The sequence below is a fragment of the Leiobunum rupestre genome, chromosome 10, assembly GCF_980474605.1.
Source record: "Leiobunum rupestre chromosome 10, qqLeiRupe1.1.hap1, whole genome shotgun sequence".
Taxonomy (NCBI): domain Eukaryota; kingdom Metazoa; phylum Arthropoda; class Arachnida; order Opiliones; family Sclerosomatidae; genus Leiobunum; species Leiobunum rupestre.
This window is the reverse complement of record NC_143393.1, coordinates 12,194,434-12,215,204: the sequence shown is the minus strand read 5'-3', so window position 1 is coordinate 12,215,204 and position 20,771 is coordinate 12,194,434. Positions and strand designations below refer to the sequence as shown.

Genomic DNA, 20,771 nt, shown 5'->3' with positions numbered 1-20,771 from the left:
ATTTGAGGAAAACCAGAAAAAATTGGGAATTGCGTCTATAGTGAATGGAGGGAGAGAATGCCTTATCATAAAACTATATTGTCCCTTGTTTGTTGCCGCGGTTCCCCGTTAGATGGCGTCCTCCGAAGAATTGTCTGTTTATCAAGGGGCCCTGGTTTGGACCTATCATAAATAGAGAAACCCCTTGGAGCTATTTTGCGGGCTGCCCGGAAACATTCTTTCGATATCAGGACAAAACCTGGACCCTTTTTCTTAGACAATAACCGCATTGCATAAGATTGTCACCTAGGTAGCAACGCCATCTTTTGGGAGAACGGAACGCGTGCGCGAAATTAAATCGTCGCCTAGCTAGTAACGCCATCTCATATAGAAAAGTAGGGGACGCGAAATTAAATTGTCGCTTAGCTAGCAACGCCATCTTTCGGGGAAAGGAAAGCGACGCGAAATGAAATCGTCATTTAGCTAGCAACGCCATCTTTCGGGGAACAGAAGGTGACGAGAGATGAAATCGTCGCCTAGCTAGCAACGCCATCTTTTGAGGGAACGGAACGGGACGCGAAATGAAATCGTCACCTAGCTAGCAACGCCATCTTTTGAGGGAACAGAAGGGGACGCGAAATGAAATCGCCACTTAGCTAGCAACGCCATCTTTTATAGAAAAGTAGGGGACGCGAAATTAAATCGTCGCCTAGCTAGCAACGCCATCTTTTGAGGGAACAGAAGGGGACGCGAAATGAAATCGTCACCTAGCTAGCAACGCCATCTTTTGAGGGAACAGAAGGGGACGCGAAATGAAATCGCCACTTAGCTAGCAACGCCATCTTTTATAGAAAAGTAGGGGACGCGAAATTGAATTGTCGCCTAGCTAGTAACGCCATCTTTCGGGGAACAGAAAGGGACGTGAGATTAAACCGTCGCCAAGCTAGCAACGCCATCTTTTGAGGGAACAGAAGGGGACGCGAAATGAAATCGTCACCTAGCTAGCAACGCCATCTTTCGGGGAACAGAAGGGGCGCGAAATGAAATCGTCACTTAGCTAGCAACGCCATCTTTTGGGTGAACGAAATGTGATGCTAAATTAAATCGTCTAGAAGCTAGCAATTTCATCTTTCGGGGAACAGAAGGGGACGAGAAATTACACGCCACCACTGACACTTTCGACATTTCAGGTTTTTTCGGCGTGGGTGCTATATCTTCTCAGGAAATCCCCCCAAAAACTATAAAAAATTGGGAAAAGTTTTTATTGCTTTGTAGGAATTTATCCGCATTTGGGATTAGGAGTAAATCCGACTTGTCTCAAAAAGTGGATTTGTGGACGTTTGGAAATTTAGTTTTTTTTCCATTGTTATCATAAGTAATATAAGAGCAATAGGAACGACACCCGTAACACTTCTTTCTTACCACAACCTCATTCTACATTATATAACGTTCAAAACGGATATTTTAAAACTTAGACAACGATTTTGATAAACAGAGAACAAATGTTGGTTGATTTTGATAAACTCCACAAAAATCGCATTTATATCTGTAAGATTCCAAACTTTTGCCTCTGTAATAACCAATTTCGACAATAGGTGATATCATAAGTCGATAATATACGTACAAAGTACGTCTCTTTTGGGAAAACCTTTACTGAAAACTCTTCGCGGAGTGACGTCGTAACGGGAAGGAAATCTCCCCCTGGCGAGGCGCTGCTGAAGTAACGATTATCAATTTTGATTGGTCAATAACAAAACATAAACATTACCAAAAGACTGCAAAACACTAGGCCTAGCTAGTTTTCACAGAATCTGGAATAAACTCGATGACGTAACCCGCAACCAATTAAATTAGTTTACCTAGTCGACATCTACATTTACAAAATCAAACTACAGGCGGATTAACGAATTTCATATTTCTGCTACTAGGTTTAACTAGCGGTGTTTGGCAGTTGTTACGTTAAGAGGGAAGACTGCAGTGGCCATTGTTTACTTTCGCGCTATTTCAAGCTGAACTCTTTTAATTTTGTATTTTAACTTATAAAATTAATATTTAAGTGTATAACAGCCTCTTGTTTAGTGCTTAAAATAATTTTGACAATTTTAACTAAACAAGTTGGGAAAGCGCCCAAACTACCCTTTAGTTAGGAAATTATATCTCGTTAACTATTAATATCATAATTATCAAAATTATTTTAAGCACTAGAGGAAGGTTTAGCCTAATAAGAAAACTATAATTCAATTATGTAGTTGTTAAAACAGAAACGTTCAGCTTGAACGAAAAAGAGGATTTTACTGTATTCTTCCCCCTTAAGGCCTTAAAGAGCGTGTTAGCAGATGATTTTAAATTCTTCAATAGAAATCGTCATACTTATAGGAGATATTTGTAGACTTATGATTAACTTTATCTTAAATTTAACGTTTTCCGACACAAACGTATAAATGATATAACGTTGTAGACATTATATTTATTTAGGCCTATATTTACGTAGGATCAAATAATTTGTCCGGGGAATTCCAAACTTGTAATGCCATTAATCTTAAACAACGTACAATGGCTGTTTATATTCCTAGTCTTGAAATATCGTTCAAGTTCGCTTATACGGTCTTAAGTTGTCAGAATGAAAAATAGATGGCGTTTACTCTGTTTCTAACACGCCTTTCCCCCACCACGCGAGAACTTATAAAATACGTCTTAGCCGAGAAAAAAACCAACTGTGTTTGTAGGTCCCTTTTCAGTTAGACACATCATAGAACTCTCCGCATTATACTATGGTAAAGGGACTCATTTAATGTATTTCGTTTTGGTTGACACCATTGTTCAAAGTTGGAGCGGCTCTTGGATGTCTGCAAACTGGCTCCCTGAGTATAGAGGGAGAGTATATAGAGGGTTTCGTCGCTGTCTGTTCTAGCCTTCTAGGAATATGCAGCCCTCTATCAAGAGGGAATGGATTTTAAGAATGAAATAAATATTATATTAAATCTAGAAATAAAATTAATATTATATTTAATCTAGAAATGAAATTAATATTATATTTAATCTAGAAATGAAATTAATATTATATTTAATCTAGAAATGAAATTAATATTATATTAAATCTAGAAATTAAAATAATATTATATTAAAATTAGAAATTAAATTAATATTATATTATATTAAAATTAGAAATTAAATTAATATTATATTATATTAAAATTAGAAATTAAATTAATATTATATTAAAATTAGAAATTAAATTAATATTATATTAAAATTAGAAATTAAATTAATATTATATTAAAATTAGAAATTAAATTAATATTATATTAAAATTAGAAATTAAATTAATATTATATTAAAATTAGAAATTAAATTAATATTATATTAAAATTAGAAATTAAATTAATATTATATTAAAATTAGAAATTAAATTAATATTATATTAAAATTAGAAATTAAATTAATATTATATTAAAATTAGAAATTAAATTAATATTATATTAAAATTAGAAATTAAATTAATATTATATTAAAATTAGAAATTAAATTAATATTATATTAAAATTAGAAATTAAATTAATATTATATTAAAATTAGAAATTAAATTAATATTATATTAAAATTAGAAATTAAATTAATATTATATTAAAATTAGAAATTAAATTAATATTATATTAAAATTAGAAATTAAATTAATATTATATTAAAATTAGAAATTAAATTAATATTATATTAAAATTAGAAATTAAATTAATATTATATTAAAATTAGAAATTAAATTAATATTATTTTTTGATCAAGCAATATTGCATGAAACTCTGAAACTTAATTGCATTTTGTTAGATCAAACTTTGATAAAAATTTTGAAATGTGATCAAGCAATATTGGATGAAACTCTGAAACTTAATTGCATTTTGTTAGATCAAACTTTGATAAAAATTTTGAAATGTGATCAAACCCTTTTCGTAAACATAGTAATAATTGAACCTTCATTTTATTTCATTAAACAGACTGCGGAAGAAATTTTAACGGCCGCCTATGAGAGTGGGATCACGGTTTTCGATACGGCGGACGTCTACGCCGGCGGAAAGTACGTATATAAGACTAAGAAATTATATACATATATACTAGGAATGTCTAAAACAATGGTGGCCCTGATGATTTTCATATAGAGACGGGCGTTATTAGCACTTTGGCCTCGCAGAAAGAGGAGCCGGGTTCGATCCCAGCTTCTGGCACTGGGTAAAACTTGGAACAACTCCTTTTGCGTTGAGTTTAAGGGGTTTTCCCCCGAGCTCTTCGGTTTCCCCTTCCATAAAAACCTGTTGAGGTTAACGGTGATAGTGAGTGTAGAGAGCTGTTGGCTCGCGTGACATGCAGGGCTTGTCACCACCCTCCTACGCATTGTAATCCGGCCACCTGAATTTATGCATGACTTTAAAAGTCGCTTGATGACTTAGGCCTAAGGTGGTGCCTTGGCTATTAGCCTAGCTGATTATATAGAGCTGACCCCTACTAACTAAGAACTTAATGAATTCATGAAGTATTTCAGCGTGCAGGGTTTCTTAAATCTATATTCTGGTTTAAGTTTATTTTCCCAGTGAGCGTCTTCCACTTTTTTTCGGCGGCGGCGACGGCTTATTAGTCAATAAATTTGTAAATTGCGTCTTACATTGGCCCCAATTGAAGTCCCACCCATTTCGTCCTGTACACTGGCAACACTGCGCCAATGTAGCCTAAAGCATGGGCAGTAAATTAAGGGGACAGGTTTTCGAGACCCTTCCACAGTGCATTTTATTTCTCCCCGCGTATCAATCAGCTCGAGAGACTCCGAGGCAGTCTTGCAAGGTCGTTTGTACCACGTGATCTTAAAATTTCAAAATGGCAATCTAACGCGGTTGATATTGTTACGTAATTTTTTGCGCTTTATATTTTAGTAATTTTTAATTTTGGTTTTTTAATTCAATAAAAACTATCAACTGATATTTAGAATATCATATTTAATCTATAAAAACGTGAAAAAATACCTTTTGGCGTAAAAATGTACTTCGTGTTTATCTTTTTTCTTTTTTCGAACAGTATCGTCCACTCTTAGCGATACTTGTTTTTTTTTTTTTTTTTTCAAATAGCCTTGGCCGACTCCCTTAGTGTGATTGGTTTACGGGGGCTAAAAACCAGGCTTTTTACCGATCCTCTAATATCTACTATCCATGCCTAAAGTAACGTCCAGACAAGGTTATTGGTGGCAAATTAGTTATTTAATTCGTCACCCTACGCTGTTCACACTTTTCCACTAAAACAATGCGTTGATATTGAATTGTTGCGGGTCGCAATAGCACAACAATTGTGCATACGAGGACTAATGATACAATGGGGTTTTTTACCCAAATCATCTGCTATAATGTTTACTATATGAAATTTATAAATAAGGTTCAGCAAAATTTAAATAATTACCAAAAGTGTGTCAATCCAATATTTTTTGATGAATGTTATGTGCGAAGTGAAGGAGAGGGGAGGGTATACATTGGGGAGGGAAAGAAGTTAAAAAGTAGAAATAATGCCACCTGGTGGGGGCTTCGAGAACTAAGGAAGCACTAGAGAAAGCTAGCTGGCGTATCGATTTTTTGCCACTCTACGGAAACGCTACTGCCATCTATCTACCCTTTAATACGAAACACGGAATAACAAACCAGAAAAAGGTGCATCGTCCATCCTAGCCTAGCCTTTTATATGGTCTGTCTCGGAATTCTCGATATCAGGGCTACGTTCAGCAGCGCTCATCGGACTCAGCGATTAGTAATCCTACTGTACGCTTTGTCGCGTTTCCGGTTTTGACGTCACGATAGTCATCGGTTACTCACCGAAGTCATCGGCTGGAAGAGTCGGTTTTTCCGATGATTGACGTCATTACTGACGTAAAACTACTATAAAAGCTACGCCATTTTAAAAAACACCGATGACTGAATAAAAGCGTTCAGCAACTTACGACGTCATTATGACGAAAAAGCTCATCGGTTGAAAATATTAAATCCATCGGGTTTTTTCCGTTGACTGCTACTGAACGTACCCATGCATTCAGTAAATCTTTAGCATTGAAAAGTATAGGAACTTGCCTACTTTTGGTAATTATGTCACTTTTGGGTTCAGCTTGTCAAAATTATTTATGGTTGCTATTTCGATAATAGCAATTTTTTTTAGTAAGCAATCTGCAGATCAAATGTTTCAATGCTCCGGGGTCAGTGACGTCACGGAATAATTTAATTTAATTGGTTTAATTTCAAAAATAGTTGAGTACCCCAAACCAATTATACACATAAAAATCATGTTGGTTCACCATAACATGTACCAACGTTTGGTGCTCACACTGCTTAATTCATTGCCAATTAGTTGGACCAGTTTGGTGGCCAAACTAATTGTCCTTTAATAGTTGTATAGTCTAAACGTCCAAGTGTATATCTATATAATTTCCTGCTAAGATTTTCGGTCATATAATAATACATACGTTTATTTTTTTCGCCTTCAAGAGCCGAAATAGTGTTGGGCAATGTGTTGAAGAAGAAAGGTTGGAGGTATGTAGATTTTTAATTATACTTTAAAGCAAGTGTCGGCTCAATCCAAGCCTTTGATTCTAATTAGCTCTAATACGCGCTTCAAAATATTTTTAAAGTACCTAAGCTTCTGTCAAACCTGCTGAAAGAGATGTGAAGTTAGGTGATCAACCATAAATATGAAACGTTAACATAAATTACTTTAACCTTTCACCAAATTGGCTTATGTGGGTTATATAATATAGGTTAAAGTCCACTTAGTATATTTTATAGTTTTTATCCTTATTTTAGCAAAAATTAATATGCAAAATGAAGGAAAATAGCGCATTGATGTAGTGTTATCCAAACATAAATACTTATCGTCGTGTAACCCGCTTTACGACAGAAGTGTAGAACAAACAATAGGGAAAAGCAGCTCTAAGAAAGTAACAAAATAAAATAGAAAAGAACTTAAGTAAAACCGGTACCAAGAACGGAAAATTGTGAAATTATAGGAAAATTTGTTAAACTAAACTAATTTATAGGAAGATATGGAAATAATAGGAAGTGTATAGAACTTGTATAGAGCTGAGATTTGCTTTAAAAACAAAATCTACCTCAGACCACATCCAACGGGTGTCGTAAAAAGAAATTACCCTCGCTTATAATATCTTAAAATTCAAGTGACGCGACATCTGTTGTTAGTTTCTATAAGCTTTGAAGGTGCTTCGTAAAATAAAATTAAGTGAAAATATTAAATATTTTACGAATTACTATTAATAATTATAAGTAACCTTTTCAGTTTGCACATAATATCTAGGATTTTCGTGTCTCTAAGTAATTTGAAAATGCTAATTAAAAGGCAATCTAAAAATTTTCAACAGACAAATGATGGCACCTAGGAGGAACAAACAGCACCCCACACAAGGAGAACGCAACCTGTCAAAATTCGCGCATTTTCTTGTGTACAGTGTTCATTGGTTAGAAGCTTTAGCGCCTGCTGCCGACGGAAGGGGAAAATTCAGAAATTGTCTTCCCCCCGCCCGTAAAACGTTCCGGGTAAAGGTTCGTCCAATGAAATTTGTACACAACACTGCCTTAGCGTTTTTAAAGGCTAGCTGCGTCAGGTTCTACTTGTGTTTGTTGCTCCTAGATGGCACCGTAAAATTGTATCCGCTGTCCTAACCCGGCCACCGGAAAGGCTTCTCAAGTCACTAGTTGACTTAGGCCTGTGTGGTTCCTTGGGTATTAGCTTAGCGAATTATTAATTACAAGATGAACAATGTTTTTAGCGTGGCGTTTACGAATCCCGTTGAGGTTTGATTTAATGGAATACTTATTTCAATGTTTTTCTCCGCGAATCCTCAGAAGATCGAGCTACATCGTCAACACGAAGCTATTTTGGGGCAAGTAAGTACCGCGTGGACCATCCAAATTTGAGAATGCCTGATCTCTCTTGAGTAGAGCGTTGTTTTCTAAATATAGTTTTCTTTATAGACATTTTAGAAGGTAGAGAATCCAATTCTTTGTTTATTACACACACACTTTGAGATTGGGTAAATAATAAAACTATAAAATGCGTATAAACCATTGTAGGTTCATTTTCTTTCAAATTCTTTTCCAATCTATTAGTTGTAAGTTATATATATATAGGTTTCTCTAGAGACTTTGTTTCACGCCAAAGTTTGAAGGCTGACATTGCGTATTACCAGACGCTTATAGCATATCTCATACGAGAGAAGTATACACTTAGCCAACTGCAATGAAACATTTACTTTCGCTGGCTCGAGGTTCTTTTTCAATGGGAGGTAATTCCTTACGGAAAAACCAAAATTTTCTTCGGAAGGTATACTTTTAAAAACAGCGGAACCCGCGAAGCTATATAATTCAAACAAATAATATTGTCAGTATAGGGAGGTGGATACTTATCTCGCAACATATATATTATATACTTCTGATGTTGCCTTTAGTACGTTTAGTATATTCCTCCTATCACGAAATATGAGAGAGCTGTAATGTAGCTCGGTCTTTATTTGCCGTAATCTGGCTTTTTGTATTGCCAAATTGTGAACTTTCAAAATTTGTAAGAAAATGGAAGTAAGTCCCATATTTTGGCGTGAAACAATGTCTATATAAATAATTAATAAAACTTGACTTAAATTTAAATGGAAATTTTATAATACCCTGAATGAATTGTCGATATTGGACGTTATCGAATACGCGATATTCGACTTTAGAGAATAAACGATATTCTACCTTATCGAATATCCGATGTTCTACCTTATCGAATATCCAATGTTCTACCTTATCGAATATCCGATGTTTTACCTTATCGAATATCCGATGTTCGAACATATCGAATAAGTGATTTTCGACTTTATAGAATAAACGATATTCTACCTTATCGAATAAGTGATTTTCGACTTTATAGAATAAACGATATTCTACCTTATCGAATATCCGATGTTTTACCTTATCGAATATCCGATGTTCGATCGTATCGAATAACCGATATTCTACTTTATAGAATAAAAGATATTCGGTAATATCGAATAACCGATATTCTACTATATAGAATAAAAGATATTCGGTAATATCGAATAACCGATATTCTACTATGTAGAATAAAAGATATTCGGTAATATCGAATAACCGATATTCTACTATGTAGAATAAAAGATATTCGGTAATATCGAATAACCGATGTTCGATCGTATCGAATAACCGAAATTAGAAAATTATTCGAAAATAACGCCAATTATTTTTAAATAGATATTTAATATCGGAAACCGTATCATATAATTTAATGTCTGGATGTTTCTAAATATTTCTTAGCTTTCGGTAATATCTTACACGTAGGCCTTGGAGTCCAAAGCTGAAAACTAACTTTTTGTTATTTAGCGTTGTAGTAGTAGTAGTAGTAGTAGTAGTAGTAGTAGTAGTAGTAGTAGTAGTCGTGGTAGTAGTAATAGTCGAGAGTTTAGGTGTAAAAAGCCCCTCCCGCTTGAAATTTTTGATTTTACTATAACTATTTTGTCTGTATTTTCTGTAACTAGCAAACCAGATTCAGAACGAGGTCTTTCGAGAAAACACATAATAGAAGGCAAGTTTTGGTAAATGGCACTACTTTGATACACCTACGCTCGGTGTGTGTGAGCTACGCCAGTGTCTCTCTCCATCCTATTAATCTATCTCTCTAGTTTCTATACTCAGATGGAACTTTACAAACCTTTAAATTCTAGTACAGTTGGCGCAATATCATATGTCTATAATTACTTTACCATAAGTGTGTCCGTTGTGTGGCGAGGTGCCTCAAAGTTATTTCGGAAATGTAAAACTTGTTTCGACATTTTAGATAAGTGATTTAGAGATTTTAGATAATAGATTTAAAGATTTAGAGTACTGATTTCGAGATTTTAGATAATGGATTTAAAGATTTTAGAGTACTGATTTCGAGATTTTAGTTAATGGATCTAAATATTTTAGATAATGGATTTAAAGACTTTAGATAATGGATTTAAAGATTTTATAGTACTGATTTCGAGATCTTAGATAATGAATATAAAGATTTTTTAGTACTGATTTCGAGATTTTAGATAACGAATTTAAAGATTTTAGAGCACTGATTGGGAGATTTTAGAGTTCTGATTTAAAGATTGATTGATGTTAAGATTTTCCTAAAATCTTTATAAAAAGCTTTCCAAAATCGCTTTTCTTTAAAGTATACGGATCTTGAAAAATGTCCCACAAAATAAACAATTCATCTTAAATGATAAAATGTACCTAGAGTGAGTCCAGGGTAGTTACGGAACAAGTGGTACGAACATATCTTTGTCGAATCTTGCTTGGTTAAAAAATACCTTATTTCCAGACGACGTTTAATATCTTAACGCCATCTGTACCGGAATTTATAAGCTTCGAAGGTTGCATCTGATTATAATTTTTAACTCTATTCGATACGCAGCATGGCTCCGTCTCGACATAGACAGCAAATCGTTATCTTACGACGTTTTTGCACGTTCTAGTTCTTAGTCTACCATAACGCTTTGCATGACGTTGTTCTCGTCGGAACTAAAACGTAGTAACGACGGAAGAAAAATGTCGTTGAGTGTCGTGGGTTTTATTACCTTTTTGGCATGTTTTTTTTTTTTAATTTGATTCGCTTGGCTCGAGGATGGACGTTCGTAAGCCTTTGTTGTCTCCATTTGTTCCCCTAAATAGGTCTTCAGGCGTCCTTAGAACGACTACAGCTCAGCTATGTAGATATTGTATTTGCCAATAAAGCCGATCCCATGTGCCCTATGGAAGGTAATTTCTTATTGGATTTTTTGGTTTGGAAATTCTACACATATGCCCCACTAAATAGGCCTTCCTATAAAGTAAGCTACGCTGGCTGAACTTGTTTTTATGTAGCTAATTCGTCACCAAATACGTAGAAGTTCAGTTCAGTTTATGCATCCTCGTCGAATTTACTCATATGTCCTGGGCTTTTCGTAGTAAAACGTCGCCGATACGTCACCCGTGACGCAGCAGCAACATCAAAACAAGAAAGCCATTGTTAATTTATAGAAAGGCCTATTACAATAAAATATGAGAATTGGATAAAACCGGGTACCCGACGGCGAAACACCTGTGTTTGAACAACATTATTTTTTTATTACGGAAGGCAGAAAAGTACGTAACGATGGACGACCTAAAGGTTTATTTTTTAATATTTGGGCTTATCAACACTCCTCGATTGAAAAGGTCTCCGGTAACACTGCTGAAATTAATTATCCGATTCATCACGAGACGACGCTATGTATTTTTCGTCTGCTCGTTCAATTTAAAAAATTTACATTGCTAGTTGTCATCACTAGATCATAATATTAAGAACAACTGACAAGAGTCTATAAACAAGTCGCATCTCAAAAATCCCCTTTCGTATCTCAAATTCTGAAATGGATTTCCTTCATGAAAGTATTAAGTGACTTTTAGCATTTATAAATAAATTGTGAATCGGAAAAAGTATTGTCTAGACGAAATTTTCTTCTTCGGGTACTCGGCTCACTCAAAATGTCGGATCGTAAATATTATTGTCTAAACAAAACATTTCTTCGTCGGGTACTCGGCTTCATCAAAAAATACGAATCGGAAACATTATTTTCTAAACTAGACATTTCTTTGTCGGGTACTCGGCTAAAGCAAAATTGTTAATAGGAAATACTATTGTCGAAACACACGCATTTGCACGTCGGGTACTCGATTTCATTTAAAATATGGTGAATCGTAAATAGTATTGTAAGCATTTCGTCGTCACGTACCCGGTTTTATCTCATATTTTGAAATTTTAAAAGACATTGGGGCAGATATGGAGAACAGCCTTGAATTTTTCCAAAATTAAATTGGCTTGTTTCCATGATTGTTTTTATCGTGTCACGCGTCAGAAATTGTCCGTGCATTCACACACTGTATCAACCAAGGTTGGGCTATGTATTGGGGAACATCTCGATGGTCCGCAATGGATATCATGGTAGGCTCAACTCTATCGCTGTCCTCCACTTGGAGCTTCGTTTAAATATTTGTGATGTTGGAATTTTGTCAATAGGAATCGTATACAGTGGCCCGGCAATTCAACCTGATCCCGCCCGTCGTGGAACAAACCGAATATCATATGTTCCAACGCGAAAAAGTAGAACTCCACTTACCGGAGCTTTATCACAAAATTGGTAAGAAACTGTAAAGCGTATTTTAGATTGTGATATTTGTAATTTCCTTAACTTTAAAATTAACCAGGGGTCGGCACTATCACGTGGTCCCCTCAAGCCTTCGGGGTGCTCACCGGGAAATTCGACGAAGGTGTGCAACTTCTGTCCAGGGGATCTATCAGGGTAATCTAGTCTATTATATTTGCTTTTATATTACTATCAGTCATCGTGGTACCTAAAGAGGTTGTCAAGTTACTTCGAAGATTGGGTAGCTAGCTTTTGTTATAAACCAGGACATAGGAGGAGAAAAGTAGTGGACAGTACTATTCGTTGTCGTGTACCATGCTTTAGCTTTGAACGATATTTTTACTATTTCGTCGTCGTGTACTCTGCTTTACCATTGTATGATACTTCTGCTATTTCTTCGTCGTGTACCCTACTTTAGCATTAGACGATACTAATACAATTTCGTCGTCGTGTACCCCGCCTTAACAAAAAAAATAGTAATAAGCTATTATGATTAATAATATTTGTTGTTTAAGATTTGTGTTAATTATTTTAATTAGATATTGAAACCGTTTTCCATATCTAATTTGAAACTCGTTATTGAATCAATTTAGACGGTCATAGACCGTGGCTAATTAAGTCATCCACGGTTATAGTTGGGATTATATTCCCTTTAGCTCCATCTATTGGGAAAATCCGTTTATAAAGCAATACGCGTTTTTCAGGTGTTAATCTTTAATTTTGAATTTATTATAATAACTTAGCAACAAAGTATAACGGCTTGCCACGAGAAAATTAGCTCTGAGGAAAGCGGCCGAAGTCCACGGCACCAGTCCAAAATGCAAGAACTCAGCTATCTCGCCGACAAACTGGGATGCACGCCCACTCAACTAACCATAGGTGAGCCTTGGTCCCACTTCATAATATTGTTCTAGTTCGATGCGTTGCTTCTTAGTTTTGTCGTGGTGTCGTAAAACGATGCAGCGCCATGATGTTAAGCCTAAATGTTTAGACTTTAATCCAATGAGAAAGATGAAATAGAAAGACCAAACAATATCGTCCCGTATCTCTGTTTTTCGTGATATAGCATGGTGCTTGAAGAACGAGGGTGTTCAGTGTGTGCTGGTGGGAGCCTTTTCGGTGGAACAGTTGTACGATAATCTGCAGGCCTTGCAGGTATGTCCCGCTCGCATCATATTCTATCTCTCTCATTATATCTATCATCTTTTTGTCCAATTTTATTTACAATTCATCTTTATGCCTTGGACTTTATCCTTGCATGTCTCTCTACCTGTGCTTTGGCTATTGCTTATTCTTGCTCGTTTCGTGGCAGTTAGTGACATATAGATTTAAAGCGAGTCTCGGTTCTATCAAAAACAAGTTATCAAAAAAGGCAAAAATGTAGTCCGGCGCGTAACTCGTCATTACATCGATGAGTAATATTTTAATATTAATTTAATTTTAAAATTACGCTTTCAAGTTTAAGCCCCAGCCCCATTAGATAGAGCAGACAGCGACAAATCCGGAGGCCCTCAATATCATGTAAATAAGGGCTGCTCTTTGTTTTTATTTTTGGAAAAAACGAAAATGGTGTCGACTCGAGGCCTTAGACACCAACTCCAAGACCCGCTCTACCTTTGAATAATGGTGTCAACCAAAACGAAATTTATGAAATTTGTATAGCTCTGGTGCCATCTATGATGCGCTGTACTAAAAAAAAGTCAGAATGCATAATGCTTCTGGAATGTGCTTCTAGGTGGAAGCACCTTCCAGCAACTCCAAGTAAATTCTGCCATCTATTGGTGAGATACAGTGTCCATGGTGACATTGCATACTAAAATACAGAATATCCAAAATAATAAAAGCGTTAAAACCCCTTTGCAAAGTAGAGAGGTGCATGGAAATTATTTTGTACCATTTAAGAATAATCAAGAATAATCAGCTAAGCTAATACCCAAGGCACCACCTTAGGCCTATGTCACCAAGCGACTTTTAAAGCCATTAATTCGGGTGGCTGGGTTACGATGCGTATAGGAGGGTGGTGGCAAGCCATGCGAGCCAACCGCTCCCTACACTAACTATTACCGTTAACCCCAACAAGTTTTTATGGAAGGGGAAACCGAAGAGCTCGGGGGAAAACCCCTTTAACCAGTGGGGAGATAACTTGCAAACCGTCTGAATGTTTGGGAATCCGATTTAAATCTTATTTTCGATTTGGGAGTGCATGGGAAAGGTAATATTGAGTTCGGGTATGATCGGGAAGGGATTTTCAATCTCATCACAATATGCTGAATTGGTGATGCCAATTTCGAGAATGGGTGGGAATGAAAGAACTATGTTAAATAGAATGGGAATGGTTGGAAAACAAATATTTTAATGGAAATGGGAACGATAACAAATTAGTATAATAGCGATACAACCTAGTAAAGTGCCGACACTCGCTTTAATCTAGTAGACCTACAATTTTATGTTTTGTTAATTAGTAAGGGTCCCATATAGGTGTAAACCACCAAAAATGATCGTTGGTGTTTGGTCCAATATCCAAGACCAAAAAAAATCGTAGTTTAACTATCAGTAACACCATAAATAACATAATAGTATTAAGTTTGACACTTGTAACCTTGTCTATGTATTTTTTGTTTACTACCACGTTTCTTCGCCATTGACAAATTAGTAGACGGATTCTCAAATCCATAATACGGAAATTGAAGTGTTTTAAGAGACGAAGCTAATGTTAATTTTTAATAATCAATTTCATTTCTCGAATCAATAATTCATCATTATTTGGCCAAATGTTAGCTTCCATTTTGAAATTGTTTTAAATTTCGCTAGGCCTTAGCTTTAAATTATATTCCCGGAAGTCGTTACGGATTGGCGGTATTTATATATTTTTAAAGTAATTTACGTGGTAAAACCTTTAACCACGTGTCACCCTTATATGTAATACGTTACTTATGGTAACACGAGTTTCCATTATAGCCTATAACAGTCGAAAATTATTTATTTAATAATATGTTTTTATTTAATTATTTAGTTTCATAAAATATCTATATTTTGCATTTTGGTAATTTCGATACAATATATTTCCGTCGTGGCATGACTTAAACTTTGTACTTTTGCAACCATCCCATTTCTTTTAAACGCGCAATCCCCCTCGCCCGTGAAAAGGTCGCTTTTACGAGAAATAGACCACTCTTAAAAGATTAAATCCAACGGCTTCGGAAAAATAAATGTCTGGAAAGGAAAATCCTGTTCAAAATAAAAGGGAACTGCTATACGCCTTCCTTTCCCAGACTTTATAGCTGGCTTTTGAAATATTTATCGAAAACCGTTGTGCGGTAAATATTGTATGAGAAACAAAGTCCGGCGGCTTCGTGATCGTAAAATGAAACTTTGATGGAGTGGGAAAATGATGCCCCTGATAATTTTATTTGCACTACGCCACTGATGGGCGTATGCCCAGATTGGAGAGGTTTTTTTTGCCCTCGATTTCGGTTACAAGGGGCCGTTCCGAAATCATATCAAACCGATTTGGGAAAATGAAGTAAGCGTGGACTTTTTACCATTGACATAGTATCGTCTAAAAACCTTTTATGTACTTCGTGAGTCCGGTTTTATCACAGAAACTAGCGAGCCTAGCTTTCCGCCGAAACATGGTCGCAATACCGAACAAGTAATTTTGGCAACGAAACAAGTCATTAGACGATGCTACAACAATGGTAAAAAGGTTTATAAGAATGCTGTCCACGCTTATTAAAATTGTTTTGGAGCCCCACTCCTTACTTTTTCTACATGACCATACACATTAATTCTAGTTTATATCTGTTATTTTAACATTGAAAGAACTTCTTCTAATCTTTCCCGACTAAAAAAATGCGTAACTCAATCTGCGGTCGTGTAAAGGTATCACAAGGAGGCTATTAAAAGAAAAAACTGGAGTTCGGTATAATTGCGTCTACTAATTAAAAAAAACTGGAGTTCGGTATAATTGCGTTTACGAATTAAAAAAAACTGGAGTTCGGTATAATTGTGTATACGAATTTAAAAAAACTGGAGTTCGGTATATTTGCGTCTACGAATTAAAACAAACTGGAGTTCGGTATATTTGCGTCTACTAATTTAAAAAAACTGGAGTTCGGTATAATTGCGTCTACTAATTAAAAAAACTGGAGTTCGGTATAATTGCGTTTACGAATTAAAAAAAACTGGAGTTCGGTATAATTGTGTATACGAATTTAAAAAAACTGGAGTTCGGTATATTTGCGTCTACGAATTAAAACAAACTGGAGTTCGGTATATTTGCGTCTACTAATTTAAAAAAACTGGAGTTCGGTATAATTGCGTCTACAAATTTAAAAAAACTGGAGTTCGGTATAATTGCGTCTACAAATTTAAAAAAACTGGAGTTCAGTATATTTGCGTCTACTAATTTAAAAAAACTGGAGTTCGGTATATTTGCGTCTACAAATTAAAAAAAACTGGAGTTCGATATAATTGCGTCTACGAATTAAAAAAAACTGGAGTTCGGTATAATTGCGTTTACGAATTTAAAAAAACTGGAGTTCGGTATATTTGCGTCTACGAATTAAAACAAACTGGAGTTCGGTATATTTGCGTCTACTAATTTAAAAAAACTGGAGTTCGGTATAATTGCGTCTACAAATTTAAAAAAACTGGAGTTCAGTATATTTGCGTCTACTAATTTAAAAAAACTGGAGTTCGGTATATTTGCGTCTACAAATTAAAAAAAACTGGAGTTCGATATAATTGCGTCTACGAATTAAAAAAAACTGGAGTTCGGTATAATTGCGTTTACGAATTTAAAAAAACTGGAGTTCGGTATATTTGCGTCTACGAATTAAAACAAACTGGAGTTTTGGTATATTTGCGTCTACTAATTTAAAAAAACTGGAGTTCGGTATAATTGCGTCTACAAATTAAAAAAAACTGGAGTTCAGTATATTTGCGTCTACTAATTTAAAAAAACTGGAGTTCGGTATATTTGCGTCTACAAATTTTTTAATACTTCTAAACTTGCGCATTCACTATTACGCATATTTTCCCCGATAGAGGGATAAGAAGAAGTGTGTTTCGTGCTTAATAATTATGTCGCACCGAAATGTCCCCGTATTAATTATTCCAACTGGTTTAAACATATTTTTTGCTAGTGTTTCTCAAGAAGCCATTGGATTTACGTTGTGGCCATATTGGTTTTGATAGTTTTTTTTGCGATGTTGCTTACACTGGCAAATATTTTGAATGCACCTTTTGATATTTGGGCGGTTCTATACATCTGCCCCAAAGAATTTGGTGGAAAACCGTGGACCCGATGACGAGATACTTTCATTTGGACAAAGTTTTTTACATTAAGCAATATTCCATGAAACCGAGAAATACGTTGGTTTAAAAAATATTTTTTTCCAATTCAAATTAGTTTAATTAATATTATCAGGAAACTATATAGGTATACACTTGGAATGTCCAAGGAAGATTTTTACGGCCGTGATGAAACTCGTAGAAATGGGCGTGCTTTAAGCGGCAAAACTCACGAGAAAAACTCTCGCGCCTCGCTACCCTCATTCGACGAAAACTCGTCATTAAGCCTAGTCACGGTTATTATCTTATTAGCTTACCTGATTATCTCTTTTATAACCATACAAATACCGGAAATTAGGTATCACTACACTTCTTTCGCGAAGAACATTATAATTACTTCAAAATATTAAGTACGATAACAAATAAGGGTTTTTAAATCCATTGTTTTATAAGCGTTTTGCGCGGGAAGATCGCCTATTTATTACCATGACGACGCATTCTTTTCGCGTCAAACCTCGAGCCAATGAATTAGAAATGTCGTGTTACGTCTTACACTTGACGTAGTTAAGCCCCGCCTTTTTCTCGACGCGCTTTCGTATCACCGTCCCAATGGAACCTTAGACATTCCAAGTGTATACCTCTATAGTTTCCTGATATTATAAATAACTTATCGCATTTTGTTCGAAAGATATTTCTTGATGAGGTTGAAAATGCATTAAGGAAACAATGTCGTCCAAACGCTAGTGTTTTCTCGTCGGGTACCCCGTTTTATCAAATTGAAATATATGGGGGCAGATATTTGTTTTACGGAAGAAGGTAACTTATTAATTTTGGGTTTCTCCGTTGTGGCGTTCGCCGCGTTTTGGTTAGGTGGTTCCTAAGTTGACGACCAACATTCTGAACGAGGTGGAGAAGATCTTGGACAATAAGCCTGTCCGTCAGCCAGTGCAAAGGTGACTAGCGCTTCCCCGGGACTCATGGTCCAGGGGACGAACGGGCAGCCTGGCCGCTGACGTCAGCGAAGATACCCAAGACTCGAACGGAACCAAAAAGTCCTTGAACGAAGGATCCAACCTTCTAAACAACATAATGAATTCCTGCTCTATACAATGACTGACAAGGTTACTGCTCGCTAATAAATACATTCATCGGAATGACAATACATGAAACGAAAGACTCCCACTCTCCAATGAACACTCCGCACCTTCGAACAACTCGCTAATTTCCCAACAAATCTTTCTCACTAAATTCCCAACGAATCACGCGTTTCCTCCCCTAAGGACATTATATATAAAATCTTTACCAATTGAACTTTCGGGGGAAGAACTGAATACAACCATGTCATTTTCCACATAAATCCTTCTGAAAAATCACGCGTGTCCAACTCGTTTTCGACGGTATTCGTCATCGGGGTAGCGAAATTTGATAGCCTAACAAACCACTTATCTCCACTTAATACCCTCAATAGACCGATACACATTTGACAGGGATCACGCCATTATAGGGTCGATTTTTAAATATCCGAAGTTCTATCAGATGGCGCCAACAATCTCAAACGTAAATACTTTATATACTGACAAAAACTGTGAAAAAAATAATAATTTTTTTCGTGTTTCTTTGTTATTTATAGTTTATTACGTAAAATTTATTCCCGCACAAAACGTTTAAATTGGCGCCATCTAGTATGAATAAAAGCATTAAAATCGAACCTCTAGAAATGTTTGTTTCCCTGTAAGGAATTTTGTGATTCGGTCTAAAATCGTGGTTCGCTTTCTCTTTTAAACGCGTCATGAATTTGTAGGTTGTCTCCTTGGACACCTTCAATCTCTCGTGATTTATGTCCACATCATATTTCGTATCTGCACTCGAGGTGTCTGCGTCACGCGTATTTCGAGTCCTTAATTCTCGAATGATTAATTAACCAAAATTAGATTCAAGTGTCAACCAATTATTAATTGCAAAGGATATAAATTATTGATGTAAGCGTCTCCGATTAATCGTTTTGCATAGCTTGATCTTCTAAGTTCGACGACCAAATATGCTATTATATTAAATACGATTGCTAAAGCGCTAGTAATTTTGAACAAGGTTCGTTCTTAGATTAGCGAAGATGGTGCCACCGAAATAGAGATAAATCAATGTGCTTAAGAGATTTCTATGCATCCGAATATTTTAATTTTAGAGTTATAATTCTGTGTATTTAAATATCTTCACACTTCTTCGTTTTAGAATTTTAGTTTTTTCCAGGGTATATATCCTCTGTATTTGGCTATAATAACTACCGCCTCATAATCAGGTTGGAATTACAGTAGTGCTATAGTACCACCTATACATAAGTAGTATTCTACAAACGAACTAAAAATGAGTTTTGACAATGGTGATAAATATTTCCACTAAAATATATCCGATAATTTTAATAATATTTTTCATAAAGAGTGCTTAGTTGATTTAAAAAATTTAACCTTGTTTATCGCAACTTTGAAACCAATTTAAAATTAATGTTGTGGTTCAGTCTAAAGCTCGTTTTTGTCTCGTCACGAGTCCTACTAAATCACCAAGTTTCTGTTTTTCCTTAATTCTATAGTAAGAAAGAGGATTTCTAAAGCCTACAAACCTAATAAAAATGTGTCAGAACCACGAGTGGCAGAAAAATGAACACCAAATACTCGAGGTTATATTCCCTTAATGTAATGTAGATAATCCTTCAGATTGAACAATTTTTTAAGATTTATCATTTTCATAATTACTTAACGTCATCGGACCATAGCAATAATTAAGGTTTTAAGACTTCCACCGAGTCCATTAAAAACATAAAAGACGCTATTTATCATAAAAATCTTTAAAAGAACTTTAAAATCTAGATTTGGTCCACAAGTGTAATGGTTCCCAAACATTTTTCATGCTAGCTGACTGAATATCTGCGAAGCCCCACCAATCAGGGGATCCGAAAATCTGATTTTTTACTAATCGAAAATATTTGAACTTTTTCCAAAAAAACAAATAACTCAATTAGCCAATTTATTTATCACAATACTCAAACAACCTTAAACTAGAATAGACTAAAAACTAGATTCCTAGAATCACTGGATTTAAACGTTCATTCGACATTTATTTCGACTTTGATAAACATATTGGTACTAAAGAGCTCGCGAAATACGAAATAAAATGTTAAACTAAACTAAATGTAAAGCTCCAATCAAAATTGATGGAAATTTATACACAGGTTAATATAGCTAAACCGGTTATTAATACGTTATATTTTTAAAGAAATTAATCA

General features: G+C 35.3%; 1 protein-coding gene across 3 annotated transcripts in view; it reads left to right on the top strand.

Moving 5' to 3' along the window:
* Hk (potassium voltage-gated channel subfamily A regulatory beta subunit hyperkinetic) overlaps positions 1-20,731 on the top strand; it is a 172,525-nt gene extending 151,794 nt beyond the window's left edge. For 2 of the 3 annotated variants that reach the window (XM_090159721.1, XM_090159722.1), the window contains 11 exons: positions 3,969-4,048; positions 6,483-6,527; positions 7,854-7,895; positions 9,542-9,588; positions 10,707-10,793; positions 11,912-11,997; positions 12,073-12,193; positions 12,261-12,355; positions 12,943-13,078; positions 13,266-13,354; positions 18,365-20,731. In XM_090159721.1, coding sequence (XP_090015847.1) covers positions 3,969-4,048; positions 6,483-6,527; positions 7,854-7,895; positions 9,542-9,588; positions 10,707-10,793; positions 11,912-11,997; positions 12,073-12,193; positions 12,261-12,355; positions 12,943-13,078; positions 13,266-13,354; positions 18,365-18,451 — 915 coding nt within the window. In that variant the 3' untranslated portion in view covers positions 18,452-20,731. The remainder of the gene's footprint in view (positions 1-3,968; positions 4,049-6,482; positions 6,528-7,853; positions 7,896-9,541; positions 9,589-10,706; positions 10,794-11,911; positions 11,998-12,072; positions 12,194-12,260; positions 12,356-12,942; positions 13,079-13,265; positions 13,355-18,364) is intronic. The other variant, XM_090159723.1, reaches the window with a different exon arrangement.
* Positions 20,732-20,771: the final 40 nt, after the last annotated feature.